The sequence below is a fragment of the Peromyscus californicus genome, unplaced genomic scaffold, assembly GCF_007827085.1.
Source record: "Peromyscus californicus insignis strain IS unplaced genomic scaffold, ASM782708v3 Scaffold_5__1_contigs__length_169319896, whole genome shotgun sequence".
Taxonomy (NCBI): Eukaryota; Metazoa; Chordata; class Mammalia; order Rodentia; family Cricetidae; genus Peromyscus; species Peromyscus californicus.
The window spans coordinates 147,024,217-147,043,126 of NW_026294573.1; the positions used below are offsets into that span (position 1 = coordinate 147,024,217).

The 18,910-nt window shown below is 40.0% G+C and overlaps 1 protein-coding gene across 3 annotated transcripts in view; it reads right to left on the reverse strand.

Annotated features, from left to right (window-relative positions):
- Nucleotides 1-18,910, reverse strand: part of Ints8 (integrator complex subunit 8) — a 52,275-nt gene that overhangs the window by 1,478 nt on the left and 31,887 nt on the right. For 2 of the 3 annotated variants that reach the window (XM_052715850.1, XM_052715849.1), the window contains 11 exons: nucleotides 17,451-17,572; nucleotides 14,520-14,704; nucleotides 13,256-13,289; nucleotides 12,061-12,117; nucleotides 11,904-11,965; nucleotides 9,300-9,418; nucleotides 6,988-7,091; nucleotides 5,481-5,531; nucleotides 3,095-3,168; nucleotides 2,951-3,015; nucleotides 2,425-2,468 (listed from right to left, as the gene is read on the reverse strand). In XM_052715850.1, coding sequence (XP_052571810.1) covers nucleotides 2,425-2,468; nucleotides 2,951-3,015; nucleotides 3,095-3,168; nucleotides 5,481-5,531; nucleotides 6,988-7,091; nucleotides 9,300-9,418; nucleotides 11,904-11,965; nucleotides 12,061-12,117; nucleotides 13,256-13,289; nucleotides 14,520-14,704; nucleotides 17,451-17,572 — 917 coding nt within the window. Of the gene's footprint in view, nucleotides 1-2,424; nucleotides 2,469-2,950; nucleotides 3,016-3,094; nucleotides 3,169-5,480; nucleotides 5,532-6,987; nucleotides 7,120-9,299; nucleotides 9,419-11,903; nucleotides 11,966-12,060; nucleotides 12,118-13,255; nucleotides 13,290-14,519; nucleotides 14,705-17,450; nucleotides 17,573-18,910 lie in introns of those variants that run through there. The other variant, XR_008213633.1, reaches the window with a different exon arrangement.

Sequence of the window (18,910 nt, forward strand, 5' to 3'; positions counted from 1 at the left end):
GGTAAGGGAGTTTGCTGTGAGATGGCATCTCCTAGGAGTGTCAGAAGCCCGTAAACACTAAGTGAACTGAACAAGGACAACGGACATGCTGAAGTGGACAGGGGAAAGCTTACAAGTCCTTAATCCTAACAGTGGGAGAAATAGTCCAGGGAAGAGCCCCCAACTAGTTACAAGTTATTGTATATACACACATATATGTATGTAACAATTAACCTTTTTTTAAAAAATGGCCATGAATTTGAGAAAAAGAAGGGTATATGAGGAAGGCTTGGAGGAAAGGGAAGGGAAAAATGCTATACTCTCAAATGTTTTATTTTTTTAATGATACAGTATAAAAATACTAAGGGAACACTAAGAATATTGCCTTCCAGGCTCAGCTAAATTAGGAATGAGAGAGCAGAAGCAAGATGGCTCGCTCATTGGTAAAAGTGCTTGCCATGTAAGCCCAAAATTGAACACTGAACTCTACATGTATACTATGATACACACACGTCTACATTCACACATGATATACATGCACTAATAATAAAAAGGAAACATAAAAGGGGCTGGGGAGATGGTTCAATAGGCAGTGTTTGCCATTCAAGCCTGACTTGAGTTCAGGTTCCCAGACCACCATAAAGGCCAGCCACAACAGTACACACATCTGTAATCCCAGCATGTTCCTATGGAGAGGCGGCAAGTGAAGACAATTCCTAGAAGCCTTCAGACCCATTGGTCTAATGGACCCAGCAATGAACAAAAGACACTGTTCCAAGGTAGAAGGCAAGGATCAACGCCAAGGGTTGTCCTGACCACCACATATGCATCACAGCACATGTGTGCCCACACTTAAACACTACAAACACAATGTATACACATCATTAAAAGGGAAGAAAGAAATGGGAGAAAGTATGGCATTCAATCAATTGGGCTAACTTCATGTTCTTTATTTCACTATTTTAGGGTGTTAAAAATCTGTTTCATCTAAATAGTCATATAACTTCATCTGAGTACATCTTAAAAGGTACTAAAAGCATCTACATTTATTAATGAGTAAAAGCAAGAAAAGATCTGCAGTAATACTGATTTACTCCATGTAATGAGTGTGAAATTTTAAACATCAGGCCAGTGTGGTGGTTTGAAAGAAAATGGTTCCCATAAGCTTACAGGGAGTGGCACTATCAGGTGTGGCCTTTTGGAGTGGATGTGGTGTATTGGGGAAAATGTCACTGGTGGTGGGTTTTGAGGTCTCAGAAACTCAAGCCAGGCCCAGTGTGGCACTCTTCCTGCTGCTTGCAGATCCAGACGTGGAACTCTCAGCTACCTCTCCAGCACCATGTCTACCTGTATGCCACCATACTTCCCACCATAATAATAATAATGGACTAAACCTCTGAACTGTAAGCCAGTCCCAATTAAATGTTTCCTTTGTAAGAGCTGCTGTGGTCATGGTCTATCTTCACAGCAATAAAGCCCTAAGACAGATAGCAAGATGGTTGGGGGGTGGGGGAGTAAAACAGCTTGCTGCCAAACCTGATATCCTGAGTTTCAATCTTTGACATAATCTCACATAATAGAAAGAGAGAACAGACTAATGCAAGTTGTCCTCTGACCTTTAGAATACACACACAGAAACGTGAGGAAAAAAAAAAGACGAGTCAAATTCAAATAGATTACTTATTCAGTAATTGCTGGGGACCATTCTAGTTACCTATGAACAAGCCAAGTCCTGACAGAATAGTAAATATATAACATGTCCAATGTTGGTGAGTGTTACAGAGAAAAACTTTAGAAGGAGAATGAGAATAAGAAGAGTAACGGGCTGGAGAGATGGCTCAGAGGTTAAGAACACTGGATGCTCTTCCAGAGGTCCTGAGTTCAATTCCCAGCAACCCACATGGTGGCTCATAACCATCTACAATGAGATCTGATGCCCTCTTCTGGCCTGCAGGCATACATGCAGACAGAACACTGTATACATTATAAATAAATCTTTAAAAAAAAAAAAAAAAGAGTGACAGGGTGGTAGGAGGCATGTTAGTCTGTAAGATATCCAGGGAAGGCTAACCACTGAAACAGCAAAGCCAAGACCAGAAGGAACATGAATGTTCCTGGATAAGAAAATGCCAAAGGTCCCTGGAGAATTACTGTTCTTGACATATCTGAACAATAGTGGGGATATTTGTACTGATGTTAAGCAAAGGGGAAAACCAAGTCAGCAAGCCACTGTAAGGATCCTGTGAGATGAAAAACTGCCTGAAGATTTAGACCAGATATATACAATGCTCTATCTAATATTTTAAAGTCAATAAACATTACAAGTAAATAATGATAACTAAATTCTGGCAGTAAATGGGCAAACACAATCTTTGCTCAATGGCACAACTCTAAATTGTTTAATATTCTGAAAACATCACTGAAGAAAGGTGTAAGGCAACTTACAGCAATCTGTCTTTTATCTGTTTCTCCTCTTTTATGATGAAGATCTAAATGTGTCAGTTAAGAAAAATAAAACTGATATTATATCTTGATGGGATCTCAACTCTTTGAGGCTGGGGAGGTGGTTCAGCATGTAAAGGAGCTTGCTGCCAAATCAGATGACCGGAGCTCAACCGTCAAGACCCATATGGCAGAAGAAAAAGGACTTCAAGGTTGTCCGCAGTGTGTGTGATATTCACACACTGTGGAATATGTACACACACACAATCATATTTGTAATATATTTTTAAAATTCCAAACTCTTTCTACTTTAGCTTGGAAAATATGTTCCACAATTTTTTTTTTTTTTTTTTTTTTTTTTTTGAGACAGGGTTTCCTTGTGTAGCCCCAGCTGTCCTGGAACTCAGAGATCCGCCTGCCTCTGCCCACTAAGTGCAGGATTAGAGGCGTGCACCACCACCGCCTCTGGAAAGACTTTAAATTACAGACATGAACTGCTGTGCTGTCACAAGCACTGATGGAAGGATACAAGTCAAGTACTCCAAGATAGTGACATCCCAAATGTAGTCATAGTAGGAGTCCATAGCGTCATGGCTGCAAAACAGAATCGCATTACTAATGCAAAAAAGCTTCAGCTTCATGTTTAAAAAAAAAACAAAAAAACATCCCATACCTGTTTTGTTCCTGCAATGACTTGAAGGCTGTCTTGTAGTCAATTTCTCTGAGGAACTGACATAAAATTGCCACCTACATAAACAAATATTTGAAAAAGGTAACATAAGCCTGGTTTGAGAGTAATTTTTATTTTTATTTTTTTTTCAATTTATCTTATTCTATGTCGGTGAGTATTTTGTCTACACGTACATCTGAGCACCACATGTGTGCCTGGGGCCTGCAGAGGCCAAAAGACGGCATAGGATCCCCCAGAACTGTCAGGCGGTGGTGGAGCACACCTCTAATCCCAGCACTTGGGTGGCAGAGGTAGGTGGATCTCTTGAGGCCAGCCTGGTCTACAAAGAGTTCCAGGACAGCCAGGGCTGTTTATTATACAGAAAAACACTGTCTTGAAGAAACAAAAAAAGATACCCCAGAACTGGAGTTACAGATGGCTATGAACTGACATGTGGGGGCTGGGAACTGAACCCAGATCCTCTCCTCTGGATGAGAAGCCACTGTTCCTAAACACCAAGTCAATTCTCCAGCCTCACAAATATATTCTTTAGGAAAATTTCAAATCATGCTGGATAAAGTCATCTCATATTTATGGACCCCGTTTAATTTTTGTTTCAAAAACCTTTACCCAAGATTTTTGTGTCTATGTGAACCACAAAATAGTTCATCAGTGACCTAAATCAGTTTTAGATATTTCTTCATTTGAATGGGAACCCAAAGGTGAAAACTGCCAAGCAAATACCCTAGCATTCAAGGACATAGAAACATTGTACCCTTAAAAACTGGCAGATATAGAAGGTCATTTTTAAAATACATAGGCCACACAGAAAGCATTGAATTCAATCAGGCAGATAGGTCTGAATGCTTATCTTGGAAGGAACTGGGAGTGTTGTGAGGATCAGGGTTAATCTTCAGTATTAGAAAAAGCAAAGATTAAAAATAAAAATTGAGGGATTGGAGAGATGGTAAAGAGGTTAAGAACACTGGCTGCTCTTCCAGAAGTCCTGAGTTCAATTCCCAGTAACCACATGGTGGCTGACAACCATCTGTAATGAGATCTGGTGCTCTCTTCTGGTGTGTTTAAGTATACATGCAGGCAGAACACTGTACACATAAATAAATCTGTTCTTAAAAAAAATTGAAAGCTGGGCCTGGTAGCCCACGCCTTTAGTCCCAGCAACTCAGGATACAGAGACAGACAGATGTCTGTGAGTTCAAGACCAGCCTAGTCATCATAGTTGAGTTCCAGAACAGCCAAAGCTACAGAGACCTTGTGTTGAATCAAATAAAAAATTTTTAATTAAAAAAAAGGAATATTTGCATTAGTTCATATGCCACAAAAATGATGTTTTTCAAAAACTAAAACACAGGACAGCCAGAGATACATAGAGAAACCTTATCTCAAAAAACAATCAAATAAACAAAAACGAAACAAACAAAAGGCCAGTGGAGGTAGTGAATGCCTTTCATTCCAGCACTCAGGAGGCAGAGGATGGTAGATCTCTGAGTTTGAGGCTAGCCTGGTCTACAAAGCGAGTTCTAGGACAGCCAGGACTACACAGAGAAACCCTGTCTGGAAAACAAACAAACAAACAAAAAACCCTCAGATGTCTTAGTGTCATTACAGAATTGTGTAACAATCCCCATGAGTTATAAAGCCCATTCATTATCCTCCTTGAAAGAGATCCAATGTCCAGTACAGGAAGTCCCCATTTTCTCTCCATCAAGCCTCTGATGAGCTTAAACCATGCTTTGTCTCTATAGACTTGCCCATTTTGAGCATTTCTTACAAAGAGAATCATATATAGCCCCGTCTTTCACTTAGCAGTCTTTCAGTTAACCCATGTTGTAGTGCATCTGTAGTTCATCCCTTTGTACAGCTGCAGGATTTTGAGATATAGACACATCACACTCTACTTAACCATCCATTATTTAATGGACACTGGGATTTTTTTTCCTTATTATGTGGCTCTGGTGAACGTTGCCTCTATGAACATGCAAGGACAACCTTTTCTAATTCTCTTGGGTATTTAATTAGAAGTGGCACTGCCAAACAGTTTGCCAAAGCTGCACCTTTCCAAGTTCCTAGTAGCATGAGGTTTCCAATTTTTCCACAACCCTGGCTGATTTGCATTTCCCCAATGACTAGTATACATATCTTATCACAAATATAAGAAAGTATAACGTGCTTCTTTTCTAGTTAAGTGTAATGGTCAATGTTTACTAATTCCTACCTACATCTAGTTTAGTTCTATAAATTACTAAGAAATTTAAAGAATATGCTAAGCTACTAACACCCTTCTGATACAAAATAAAAGCTACTTCCCACCACACAATTACATATAAACGCATGACTATAAGCCAGTACTACAGTATCAAAAACTAACCTGTGTGTGACAATTCAGCAAAGAACAGCACTTAATCATTCGTTTTATCACCTACAAAAGACAATGATTATTTTCAAAAATTAGCTAGCACTGACTAATAAATTAATCACTCTGGTACAAGATGTCAGTAACTATGTGGGAATTCAGAGCTTCCCATTCACTTTTGCTAGTTTAAAATGCTATAAAGAAATAATCTACTAAAAATCTTTAAATCTTACTTTTAAAATTTGTTAAATACTAAAAATTCTCATTTGTTATGTTATATTAGTGGTCTAAATCAAACTTAATAGCAACATAATTAAAAGAGCAAAACAGAATTTGGTTTGAGGTAGAGATGGGGGGAAAGTATGTCAAAGGTATGAGCAAGCAAGATGAATACATCTAGAGAGCTAATGGCCAGCATGAGGAAGAGTTAATTAGTCTTGAAAGGCTAGAGATAAAGCTCTTGAGTAGCATACACCAAGTCCTAGGTGAGACCCCAACACTATAAAAATCATAATGGAAGTGCAATGTGCACTAACAAAATCTAGAAAGAGTGGATGTCACGGACCAGGCACACCTTCAATGCAGCACTAAGGTGGTAGAGGCAGGAAGATCTCTTGAGTTCAGGGTCAGCCTGGTCAACATAGTGAATTTCAGGCAAGCCAGGGCTACACAGAGACCTTGTCTCAAAAACAAACAGGAACAACAACAAAAAGTAAATTTTAGAGTTTTTTGTTTGCTTTTTTAGATCTATCAATCACATCCCAGGCTGGCCTCATACTTGTAGTGATGCTTCAGTCTTCCAAATGCTGGGATCATTAATATGTACCACAACAGCTGATTCCTGACTTCAGGAATTCCTATCACAAAAGGGTAACTATGGAAGGCAATGTACATTTACTGTAACACCACTTTTTAGGTGTATCACAACATGCTTTATGTCATAAATACACATAAGGAAGGGGGTAGGCAATAGAATCTATATGATTTGAGAGCTAAGTGGGTATTCTAACAAGATTAGTTGGGGAAAAGAACAGAGCATGGTGCTCAGGACTGGGGCTTAGTGAACTCAAATGGCTAAGTGTTTGGTGTTTTGGAGGGCTTTGTGGAAGGGTAGGTCATTTTGTTAGGAGAGAACCCGGTACAGTAGGACACTGAAATCAGTTTTGAACGGGCTGGGTCAGGAGTTTGGGGGTGTGAGTGGGGATATCAAAGCAGCAAAAAGCATTGTACACACTAGCCCTGAAAAGGAGATGCAAGCTGGGCATGAGAGCACATGCCTGGGAATCCTACAAGTGGGGAGGCTGAAGGTGAATCACTACAAGGTCAAGACGAATGTGGGCTACATATCAAGTCCATCTCCAAAAGGCCAAAAACCAACAAATGGAGAGCAATATGGTCTAAAGCCATCGATTTGAGAGTTATCATCACACACACAGCAATAGCTAAGTTCCACCCTAAGGAGGCTCATGAAGAAAAAAACTGAAGGTAGGCAAGCAGCAAGCAAGCCCACAGAACAACTTACTTGATCTGTATACACATCAGGGGGCACAGCCTTATTAAAGAAGTCAGAGCAGACAGCCCCAGCCTGGAGGTAATAGTGAAGAGCTGCTGAATGCTGATTTGTTGCTAGAAAACAGGAGTGAAGAGTTACCTGCTGTTAAAATACAAGAGTTGAAACAGATTCAAACAGTAAGTTAAAGATAAAATTCTGGGCCAGCAAGATGGCACAGCAGGTAAAGGGGCTGCCACCAGGCCTGACCACCTGAGTTTGATCCTTGGGACCCACATGGTAGAAAGGGAAAGTGACTTCCACAAGTTGTCATCTGAACTTCACATGTATGCCATGTGCGCGCACACACACACACACACACACATATTATTTTTAAAAGGGTAGAACTTGGTATTTGGCTAAGCAGTGATAATACATTTTATTCAGGATAACATTGTGAAAAATTCTTTACCTCCTAAAACTGATTAACCAAAATCTAGATCAGATTTCTCATTAAATTTATAGTATAGGAGATATATATATATATATATATCTCCTATACTAAACACACACACACGTTTATTTGTTTGTTTTGTTTTGTTTTATTTTGTTTTGCTTTGTTATGTTTTTCAAGACACTGTTTCTGTGTAACCCCGGCTGTCCTGGAACTCTCTCTGTAGACCAGGCTGGATTTGAATTCAGAGATCCACCTGCCTCTCCCTCCTGAGTGCTGGAATTAAAGGTGCATGCCACCACCACCCAGTGACTGCAGGATTTATTATAATGGAGATTTTTATTTCCCATATATCCAGACTAGAAATATTTCCTAATTTTTGAAGGTACTTTAGAATCTACATATTCAGTGTGCAATTAGACAATTCAGAAATTTTCAATGCATTCTTTTGAAAGCTAGGGTGAAAAATAACTGTTAAAAACAAGCAATTAGCTGACTGTGGTGGTACACACCTATAATCCTAGTACTTGAGAAGTAGAGACATCATGATGGGAATTTAAGGCCACCCTCAGCTAAGTCATGAATACCAGGCCAAAATGGGCTATGATAGACCCTATCTCAACCCTTACAACACCCCCTAAAAATTGAATACATGTAGCTGAGGCTTTCCTGTGTCCCACCCGGCCCATGGTCAGGACAAATGTCTCTCACCTACCAGTCCTGCAGCCGCTTGATCCCAAGTAACACACAGAGACTTATATTACTTATAAACTGTATGGCTGTGGCAGGCTTCTTGCTATCCAGTTCTTATATCTTAAATTAACCCATTTCTATTAATCTATAAGTTGCCACATGGCTTGTGGCTTACTGGTACTTTACACCTTACTTCTCATGGTGGCAGTGGCTGGCACTGTCTCCTGACTCAGCCTTCCACTTCCCAGAATTCTTCTCTCTACTTATCCCGCCTATACTATACTTCCTGCCTGGCTACTGGCCAATCAGCATTTCATTTATCAATCAATCAGAGCAATACATTCACTGCATACAGAAAGACATCCCCAGTAGATACATGGAAGTTCATTTTATTATCTCTGTACCTTTAAATCTTGAAATTCATGTTTTAAAAACATTGATCCCAAAAATGATACCAGTCAGGAATTTTATCTGTATAGTAAGATGAATTTTGGAAATTCCATATTACCTTGGAAATACTATGACATAGAATTATTTATGGCCCCCATAGACATTAATTTCCAAGAATACAGATTTTAGAATTACCTATGTAACTCTGTGTGTGTGCACATGCATGTGCACACACACACAAATGCTCCTCAGTTGGGGACAGGGTCTGAGCATGTAGCCTTGGCTGGCCTGGATATTCCTCCTATGAATTTTGAACTTGTACCAATCTCCCTATGTCAGTCTTCCAAGTGCTGAGGTTACAATGATGAGGAACTGCACTTAGGGTTTTTTTTTAATATTTTTATTTTATAATTAATTTAATTTTACATACCAGCCACAGATTCCCCTGTCCTCCCTCCCCCACCCCCCGTTGGAATTTTTACATTTATTTATGTCACTTATTTATTTGTGTATGTGCATACCCTTGCACACATGAAGGTCAAAGGCCAACTTTGCAGAGCTGGTTCTCTACGTCCACCGCATGGGGTCCTGGATACTGAAATCGGGACAGCAGGCTTGGTGGCAAGTACCTTTACCTACTATGCCATCTCATCAGGCCCAGGCTAGAATTTTTAAGCAGGAATTTTACAAACAAGCCTCACTCATGACCAGATCTAGAGAGATGGTTCAATGGTTAAGAAAGAGTACATACTGCTCTTCCAGAGGACCTGACACAAATAAACATTTTAGCAATAAATATCTCACTTACCAAAATAAATATCTGCTTGAATAATCAACCAAGCATGGTTGTTTGGATTTATAGTGAGTGTATATCGAACTAGCTCTTTCACTGTGATTGCTACAGCTTCAAAATCCACAGACTGGAGGCTGGAGGAAAATATTACACATTATTCTCTACTTTCAAAGTCTGTTTCAAATTCTACACATGCATTTATTAAAAAACAAAAGACACAGCCAAAATCTCAGTAGCCACATTATAATACAACCTTTACCTCTGTTTAGCATTACTTAGAGCAACAACAAAATTCTGTTTTCTAGAAGGCACAAAAAACCAAAGGCTCAAATACTAACAAATACTGCTATGTGACCTTTAATCTACCCAGAACTTTTCACAAGAGTGTGCTCCTGATCCAGTGTTTCACTGGCCCTAATGAGGTTACAGGGTAGGGGTGGCACATACGCCATTTCAGTGCGCCAACACAGTCAAGAAAACAGCAGGGAGAAGTCCACATGCTCTGGCCTGAGTAAAGGCCAGGCCAGCACCCAAGAAAACTGCCGACTGCTCCTCTTTCCTAGAAACCAAAAGCGTAGTGAGAGGAACCCTGATGAGGCTCATGTGTCAAGGCCATTTACAAGGGAGCATGACAAAGTACTTCTGTTGGCCTAAGGGGTTAGACTTTCTCATGACCCACAACTGTACCCTGTACAATGAGGAAGAAACTGCAGTATTGTTAGCAAACGACCAGGTCTAAAGGAGTTAAACTGGCTTATGTTGTTTTACTGAATCTAAAAAATGTGACCAGGTCTGAGAGTCCTGTCTATGTGTAACCAGTATTAAATAGTAACACTTAATCCAGGGCCCCCCACACTGTTCTTGGAGTACCATCTTAGGAATCCATAAGGACTCTTGGTCAGGTGAGATATGGTCAAACCTTTTATTTTTTCAGAATCAATTTACATTAATGTATTAGCATCATAAAAGACAACAATTAAGCCTGCACCAACTTATTAACTCTCACATGTCAAGGGTATATACTATTTTTATACCCGTTTTAGAGATGAAGAATTTAGTATAAAAGCAAGTTCCTTGCGGTCACATACCTAGTGCACAAAGAACATGCTTCAGGGCTCCAATATAAGCCCCGTCTGCTTCTTATGAACACAGACTGGAAATCGACTGTGACAGTCTGAACTTAAGCCAAAGAAGTGACAGAGGTAACAAATTCAATCACTGAAGTCACCAGTCAGAAAGACAAAACTAGAGGCAGGGAATGTAGCTCAGTTGCAGGATGCCTGCCTAGCACTGGTTCTGAGTTCAATTCCCAGTACCATTCAAAACAAAGAAGCAGGACACAAAACTTCTGATTCTTGGAATGCTGTATCGTATAGCAAACTGTGTATAAAATCAGAAACATACACAGTCCAACCTGCAGCCCGGGTGCCTGGGTGCACATGCGCATGGTGTGAGCGCACGTGGACAGTTAAGCACACTGCTCCTTTGGAGGCCAGCAGCGGACAGATGTCACAGAGCCTCCCTAACTTTCCAGTCTGCTGTATGTGACACAACTGCTCTCCTCTCTCCCTCCCTCTCTTGTTTTTTTTTCTTTTTTTTTGGGGGGGAGGGCAACAGGGGACCTCATTATATAGCCCAAGTTGGCCTCAAGCTTGATGGTCCTCCTGCCTCAGTTATAGGCATGCACCACTGTCGAGACATGGAGTCATTTGAGGAGATTTCTGATTCTGAGTGCTTATAAGAAAATTCCAAGAAACCAAGACAAGTCTGTGACCCCAGTTTCTTCAAAAACATGAAAATGCTTTTGGATTATTCATTACAACAGGCCATTGTTTATATGGCTTTATGGAAAAGCATGCTTTTGCCACTTACGACTTGCCTGCCACAGACAGCTTGCCCTTGTGACTGGACACTTTACTGTGACTCTTCGTGTCCCTCACAGGACAAACTGTCGGGTGCTCTGAAAGAGTTGACTATTGCATGGACTTTAGTCCCGCTCACTTATCAGCTTCACCCTCCCAGGTCTCAGCCTCTAGACCGGGAAGCAGACCACCAGAACTGCTGCTTCCAATCGCTGAGAGATGGAAAAAGATGATTTTTATTCACTGTACTATCTTTCTACCTATTAAACCGTTTCCTCTTCAAAGATGTCACTAAGATTGAAAATATAAGGTTGGGAACCTGTCCTTCAAGCACATAGTAAGCTTAGGAGGGATGGCAGAAATTTGAAAAAGAAACTTTGGGCCATAATACTGGCATGATGCTACTCCTGTAACCCTAGTAACTGGGGAGACTGAGCCAGAAGACTGAAAGTTCCAGACCGGCCTAGACTACAAAAAGAAACCCATGTAAAGGAAGGCAGGTGAATGGATGAACTGGTCCTATGACAGCTAAAAAGGGCTGGGAGACCCATAAAACCACAGGAGTAGAACAGATGTACAGCGAATTATAAAGCAAATCCCTTTTATAATTGTTAGGACAGTAACAACGGCAGCAGAAAACCACAAAGATATCTGTAGAATCAAACCTACTTGTAGCCTTTAATTACTTCAGGGTATCTATACCAAACAAGATGATTTCTAAATACATAATTTATTCTAAGTATATACTACTACTTACTTAGGAATGGAAGATGGCCAAATAGAAATGTGTTCAGCAGTGATATCATTCACAATGTCCTCCTTTTAGAAAGAAAATTGTGTTTTTTATTTTTAATCAGCATGATTTTTAACAATTTATTTCAAATAATTTTTTAATGAAATTACAAGATACTGACCCGAACATTGTGAAGCTTCACAAAGAGTGATACAATAATAGTCAAAACCAGTGGTTCCTATGAGAAAGAAAACACAAGAAGATTATTAAAGTATGCATGCTGGTGCTTGTGTGTCCTGCCAATCTCAGAGGCATCATGTCGTACTCTCTTACAAGAGAACTCTGTTAGGTGAGAATCTGGCCTCTACTTGGAAACACAGAAAATCTCACAATAAAATCACAGCGCATACTATACATGAAAATCATCGCATTTAGATCCCGGGCTTATAATCACCAGTATATGTTTCTTTTCGTTCCCATTTTTTTGGGAGAGCAATGCTAGGAAATTAAACCAAACCCCTGAGCAAACACTCAGCCACCACTGAGTACACCCTCCCATAGCACTCGCTTTTATGTGACTTTTGATATCTTTCCAAGACTTCTTGCTACTTCCAAAACTGAACTATGTATTCATTTAAAGTGATACGTAAAAGATGAAACCTAGGTTATGACCATTAAGTAAACACACATTTATGGAGACTTGTGTGTGATAGGTGACTTTATATTTGTATGTTTTTTTGAGACAAGGTCTCCTTATATAACCCAGGCTGCCTTCAAATTTGAAATCCTCCCATCTCAGCTTCCCAAGTGCTTGGATTGTAAATGTGTGCCACCACACCTAGCCTAAGACTTAGTTTAAAAAGGTCCACGGTTAAGAGCCCTAGCTGCTCTTCCAGAGGACCTGGGTTCAATTCCCAGCACCCACATGGCAGCTCTCAACTGTCTGCAATTCCAGTTTCAGGGGATCTGACACCTTCACACCAATGCACATAAAAAATAAAGTTTAAGAAAAAAAAAAGGTACTACTATATTATTAAAACCAGCAAGGAAAATTCATTTCTTGATTCAGATTATTCCATACTCAATAAAAATCACTCCAGACAAACATGTTAGTGATTAAACCAGCATTTGAAATCTTATAAAACTCAGTGATTAGGGGCTGGAAAGATGGCTCAGTGGTTAAGAGCACTGACTGCTCTTCCAGAGGACCTAGGTTCAAGTCTCAGCACCCACATGGCAGCTCACAACTGTCTGTAACTCAAGAACTGACATCCTCACACAGACATACATGCAGCAAAACACCAGTGCAAATAAAATAAAATAAAAAAATTATATTTTTAAAAAAACTCAGTAATTACATTTAAAAAAAAACTTACCCGTAATTTTTTGATAAAAGAAAGCAGTTCACTCCTACAAAAAAATTTGTAAATATACTTAATATCAGACACTAAAATAAGATAAAGAATGTAAATGATGTAATACTTTACTCTCCTCTTTTAGTTATGAAAAGTATGTTTAGCCAAGCATACTGGTGCTTTAATCCCAGCACTCAGGAGGCAGAGACAAGTGGATCTCTGTAAGTTCAAGGTCAGCCTGGTCTACAGAGTGAGTTCTAGGACAGCCAGAGCTACACAGAGAAACCCTGTCTCAAAAAACAAAAAAGAAGTTTATTATACCCATTGTCATAACCCAATAACATTTATTCTCTACTTTAATCACATGAATTCCTCAATATCATCCAACTACAGACATTACTGATTTTGAATTTTTAATTTCACAGAGATGAAATAAAACTGCTGGGGCCGGCAAGATGGCCAGGTGGGGAAAAGCATTTGCTGACAAGCCTGAGGAAGAACCTGAATTGGAAAGAAACAACTTGTCCGGTTGTCCTCTGAACTCCACACATGCAACCACCCCCAAGCAAAGCAAACAATCAAATAATTAAACTGCTGATAGACAGTCTTCTTACACACAATGACATTATTTCCAGGGGTGGAGATTCCAAATTCTTTTAAATACATTAATTCATTTACACACACACACACACACACACACACACACACACGGCATGGTGCGCCTGGGGAGAACAGGAGACAGCCCACAAGTGTGAGTTCTCTTCCTCTAGCATATAGGTGGGACTGAACTTGAGACATCAGACAGACTTGGTGGAGAATGCCTCTACCCAGTGGGCCATTTCACCAGCCCAGAATTCTTTTTGTTTCCTATTTTGGTTTTTGAGACAGGGTCTCACTATGTAGCTCTGGCTGTCTTGGAACTCGCACTGTTAGGTCAGGCTGGCCTTGAACTCAGAGATCCACCTGCCTCTGCCTCCGCCTCCCAAGTGCTTGGATTAAAGGCATGCACCACTATACCCATCTCCAGAATTATTAAATCTTGCATTTTAAGATTATTATTCATTATTGTATATATGTATACATTATATGTATTAATTATACATCTTGGGGTTTGTTTTGTTTTGTTTTGCAGAAATGAACCAAGTCTTGTGAACAGTAGGTAATACTCCCCCACTCAGCTACATCACAGCCTAAGATTATCTATCTTTAGGATAAAGATGTTCTTGACAAAGCACAGGCAGTGCAAACAAATCTGAATGCACAACTATTACAGAGAGAAACGTACCGATACATTATGCCTAGTGTGGACTCCCTCTGCTTTATCAAACTAACTCGGCCATCATTTCCTCGTTTGTGCTGGTTAGACACACTGCAGATCTGAACAACCACTTCCCAAAGGTCTTTAGCAGTCCGCCTGCTCTCTTTAGGGCCTGGAAGTTCTTTGCAGGTGGCTGCTAAAAGCTGTCCAAGCTGTAACGTGAAAACCAAAACAAAAATATATAAAAGAAAATCTAATTCACATGACAATTTTATTATAAGGGCACACTGGAGGAATGACAGGAACCTAGACAAACATTCAAACATTTATGCTCAGTATTCAATAAAATGTCTGAGAACTATCCTTCTACCATATGGGTTCCGGGGATCAAACTCAGGTTGTCAGAATTGGTGAAAAGCACCTTTTATAGGCTGAGGCAATGCACCGGCCTCAGTCAAGATAAAATTACCAAGATTACAGAAGGTGGTTGATCTAATTAAAGTTGACTTAAGACCCTAAGATGCAGGACCAACTTTGGAATAAAGAGGGTACAAGTTTAAATCAAATTCGGGGCGAATAAGATGGTCCAGTAGGGCTGGGCAGTGGTGGCTTATGTCTTTAATCCCAGCACTGGGGAGGCAGAGGCAGGCAGATCTCCGTGAGTTTGAGGCCAGTCTAGTCTACAGAGCGAGATCCAGGACAGGCACCAAAACTACACAGAGAAACCCTGTCTCAAAAAAACCAAAAGGAAAAAAAAAGCCTTGTAGGTCAGATTAAAAAATCTCAAGAGAGCCGGGGCGGTGGTGGTACACACCTTTAATCCCAGCACTCAGGAGGCAGAGTCAGGTGGATCTCTGTGAGTTCGAGGACAGCCTGGGCTACAGAGTGAGTTCCAGGACAGGCTCCAAAGCTACACAGAGAAACCCTGTTCTCGAAAAAAACAAACAAACAAACAAACAAAAAACTCAGGAGAGATGTTTTAGCCCTTAAGAGCACTGGCTGCTCTTCTAGAGGCTCCAACTACAATTCCCAGCACCCACATAACAGATCACAACCAACTGTAACTCAAATTTCAAGAGATCCAATGCACTCTTCTGACTTTAGAGGACATGTAAGTGCATAGACATGCATGCATGCAAGCAAAACACCCTTACACATAAAATAAAGTGGTTCTTACCACTCAGACAAATGGGAGCTGTTTTCCTACAAGATCAGCACTGCTGCCACTAAAACCAGACACCAACTGTGTACTGGAGTGACAACAACCCTGTGCCTGTGAACCCTGTGCTGTTGCCATTATACCACAATGTCTCCCTTTCTGGCCCAGAGAGCGGACGAGATAGTTCTGTATTATTTCAAAAAGGAATATTAGTCATCTGCCAAAGATTGTCCCTTTCCTTTGATTATATAATATGTAATGTGTTAAAAGAAAACATCGTCTTTACCCTCAGCCCACTAGCCAAGTCATATTCTCAGGAATGCTTTTATTTCTTAATAGACAATTTCTAGTCAAAAAAGAAAGCAGAGTGGGGTTGTGGGGCTTAGAAGCGGCATACACATCTATAACCTCAGCACATGGCAGAAACCTGAGGTAGAAAATTCATGAATTCCAGGGCAGCTAGATTTACATATAGAGACACTGTCACAAAAACAAAGCAAACATGTATAACAAAGAACATAAACATAACTAAAGTCAATGTCCTACTCCTCAGAGACAGAGAGTATATCCTAATCTTTCCATGTTTTTACAGACACATATCCCAAACAAAACTGGAAGAAACTGCTCCAAACCATACTGTCAAAACATAATTCTCACTTTATACCTCTGCTTCTTTCTTAATATCAAACGAGAAAGGGGACAATTATGGAAGGAGGTCTAATTACCTAATCACTAGGTGACTTGATTAATTACCTTTTACCAAGATCACTACACATTCTTCCTCCTTTTGGGCTATATCAAGGGACTGCAGGAGGCAATGAGATAACTTATGCAATCTAATACACAACTTCCTGTGTCTTACACATCACAAGCCAAAACCATTTCCACACAACCAAGTGCCTGCCTGTCTCTCATGGTACATGACCCCAAAGACTGCTAGAAGTCAAGAGAGGAGCTACTGTACTGTCTTAACAACGAGCAGCAAACTTAATTCTAAACGCAAACATTAATAATCATGGAAAAGCAGTTCTGAGAGCTTATTATTAAAGGTCATGGGGAGAATGTTGGACATAATCAAGTTACTTTGGATATTAGAACTCATACTCCAGAAAATTTACTATAGAGATAACAAATAGCTGAAACCCCAAAGGCAATTTAAATATACCAATACATTCATGAACTGTCAAAGAGGAAGAAAACAAAAGAATCGATAGATTTTCAAAGGTTTGAACTCAAACGAGTTCATATGCATGCCTAACTAGCTCCTCGGGAGCAGAGGCAGGAAGGCCAGAAGTTAAAGTTATCCTTGGCTACACAACAAATCAAGACAAATTGGGTAACTGGTCAAAAGGGAAAATGGAAAGAAGCCATGTTTTCCACCAGTTAAGAGTCTGACCTTAGCACTCAAAGAAGAAATGGTAACAAACCTCCTGCTACTTTACAAATGTAGCAAAACGTTTGCTGAATCTCACAACTTGTGTTTGTACGTCCCGTTATAGGGTACTAGGAAGCAGTATCAGGACAAAGTCAAGTAGCCTACACTATCTGAACTACAGGGTGTTGGGATTACTTTGGTTTCATATATGCCAGGACAGATCTCTAGAAACTAAGCTACCTTCCCAGCCCCACACTGTCCTTCACTACAAACTGACAAGTGCTTGCCTTAACTGGCATGGTACTGTAGAAACCAGGCAGATTTCAGAGTAGTAGAAACGAAAGAAATGGATACAATGATACAGAGTACTAGCAATATAAAATACTAACATGCCGATAACCATTTTAGATTAAATATTAATTACCTTGACATATGGATTACTCTGAAGTAAAAATGCAGGAACTTGCAGAGTAAGATACTCATTTTCTCTCCAGTTTAACATGAAAGCAACACACTCTTCAGCTACAACTTGACGAAGTGGAATATCTAAAGAACAAGTAAGAAACAGTTGGAATAGCCAAGTGAGGAGACCAAGGTTGGGGAGGCAAGAGGGTCAGAAGTTCAAGGTCACCCTAAGCTCCACAGCAACTGCAAATGACAAAAGACCTTCCCCATGAACAAGTGAACGGACAGATACATACTCAAAATACAAAAGTAGTGAGGGGGGGAAAAATCACCAGAGCTTGCTTTAACCATTATTTCTTTGAAATAAATACACCAAAGTATTTTGTGAACTTTCTGTGGCTCAAAGCAGTAACAAGATTTTAATGTATTTTAGGAATAAAAATATAATGCATCCTAAGTCACAATGCCAAGACAATGTCATGGAGAGACAACTGAATCCAGTGCCTGAGGCCAGAATTGGCCACTGCATCTCCTAGAACTGCAGTTAGACACCATGTGGGTGCTTGGAACTGAACCCAGATGCTCTGTAAAAGCAACCAGTGCTTCTATCTGCTGAACCATCTCTCCATCCCCTCTCCAGCCTTTTTTTTTTTTTTTTTTTTTTGAGATAGACTCTCTCACTGAATCTGCAAGGGCACCCCATTACACATGTGCATACACTAGACAAATCTCTCCCACATCCTGACCCTCAGAGAGAGCATGCCTACCAACTCTGACTCTTACAGTGGTACTGATTCAGTCTATGCTATAGTCAAACACCTAAGTACGTAATTATGGCTTAGACAAAAATAGGAACTATACCCATGGGGGGGAAAATCATTTCCTTATTTTTCTCGAAACATTTGAAATAATACAATATTTTCTTCTCATTCTAAACAGCAGTAATAACATAAGCTATAGGACAAGTTGCTGAACAGCAGTAAGAATTTACCTAAATTACGTGTTTAATGACGATCCACCATGAGGAAAAAAGAGAGAAACTGGCGTATGTGACTTCCATATTAGTTCACCAATGTAAAGCCTGGGTAGGAGCTACAGCCTAGCAGTAAAGTGCTGGCCTGGCATGTGAGGCCCTGGATGCATCCCCACTACCACCCAAAGCAAACATCATGCTAACAAAGCACTGGTGAGCTAAAGCTGAAAGATACCAACACACACTGTTGAAAACTGGTCATTTAAAAGTATAAGTCTCTTTGGAAATTAGAATGTAATAATTAAACTTACTCATAATCCCCCAGAGGGCTACCAGTTATTACAGCTTAGGCATAGTTAACATCCTTCCTCACAATTCAATTTTACTGTCTATAGTATCAACGTATACATTAATTTCTGCAACTACATTTTAAACCTATGAGAATAAGAAACCACTGTACCTAAAAACCATGTCAGTTTACATGATATGATCACTTTCAGAGTAGG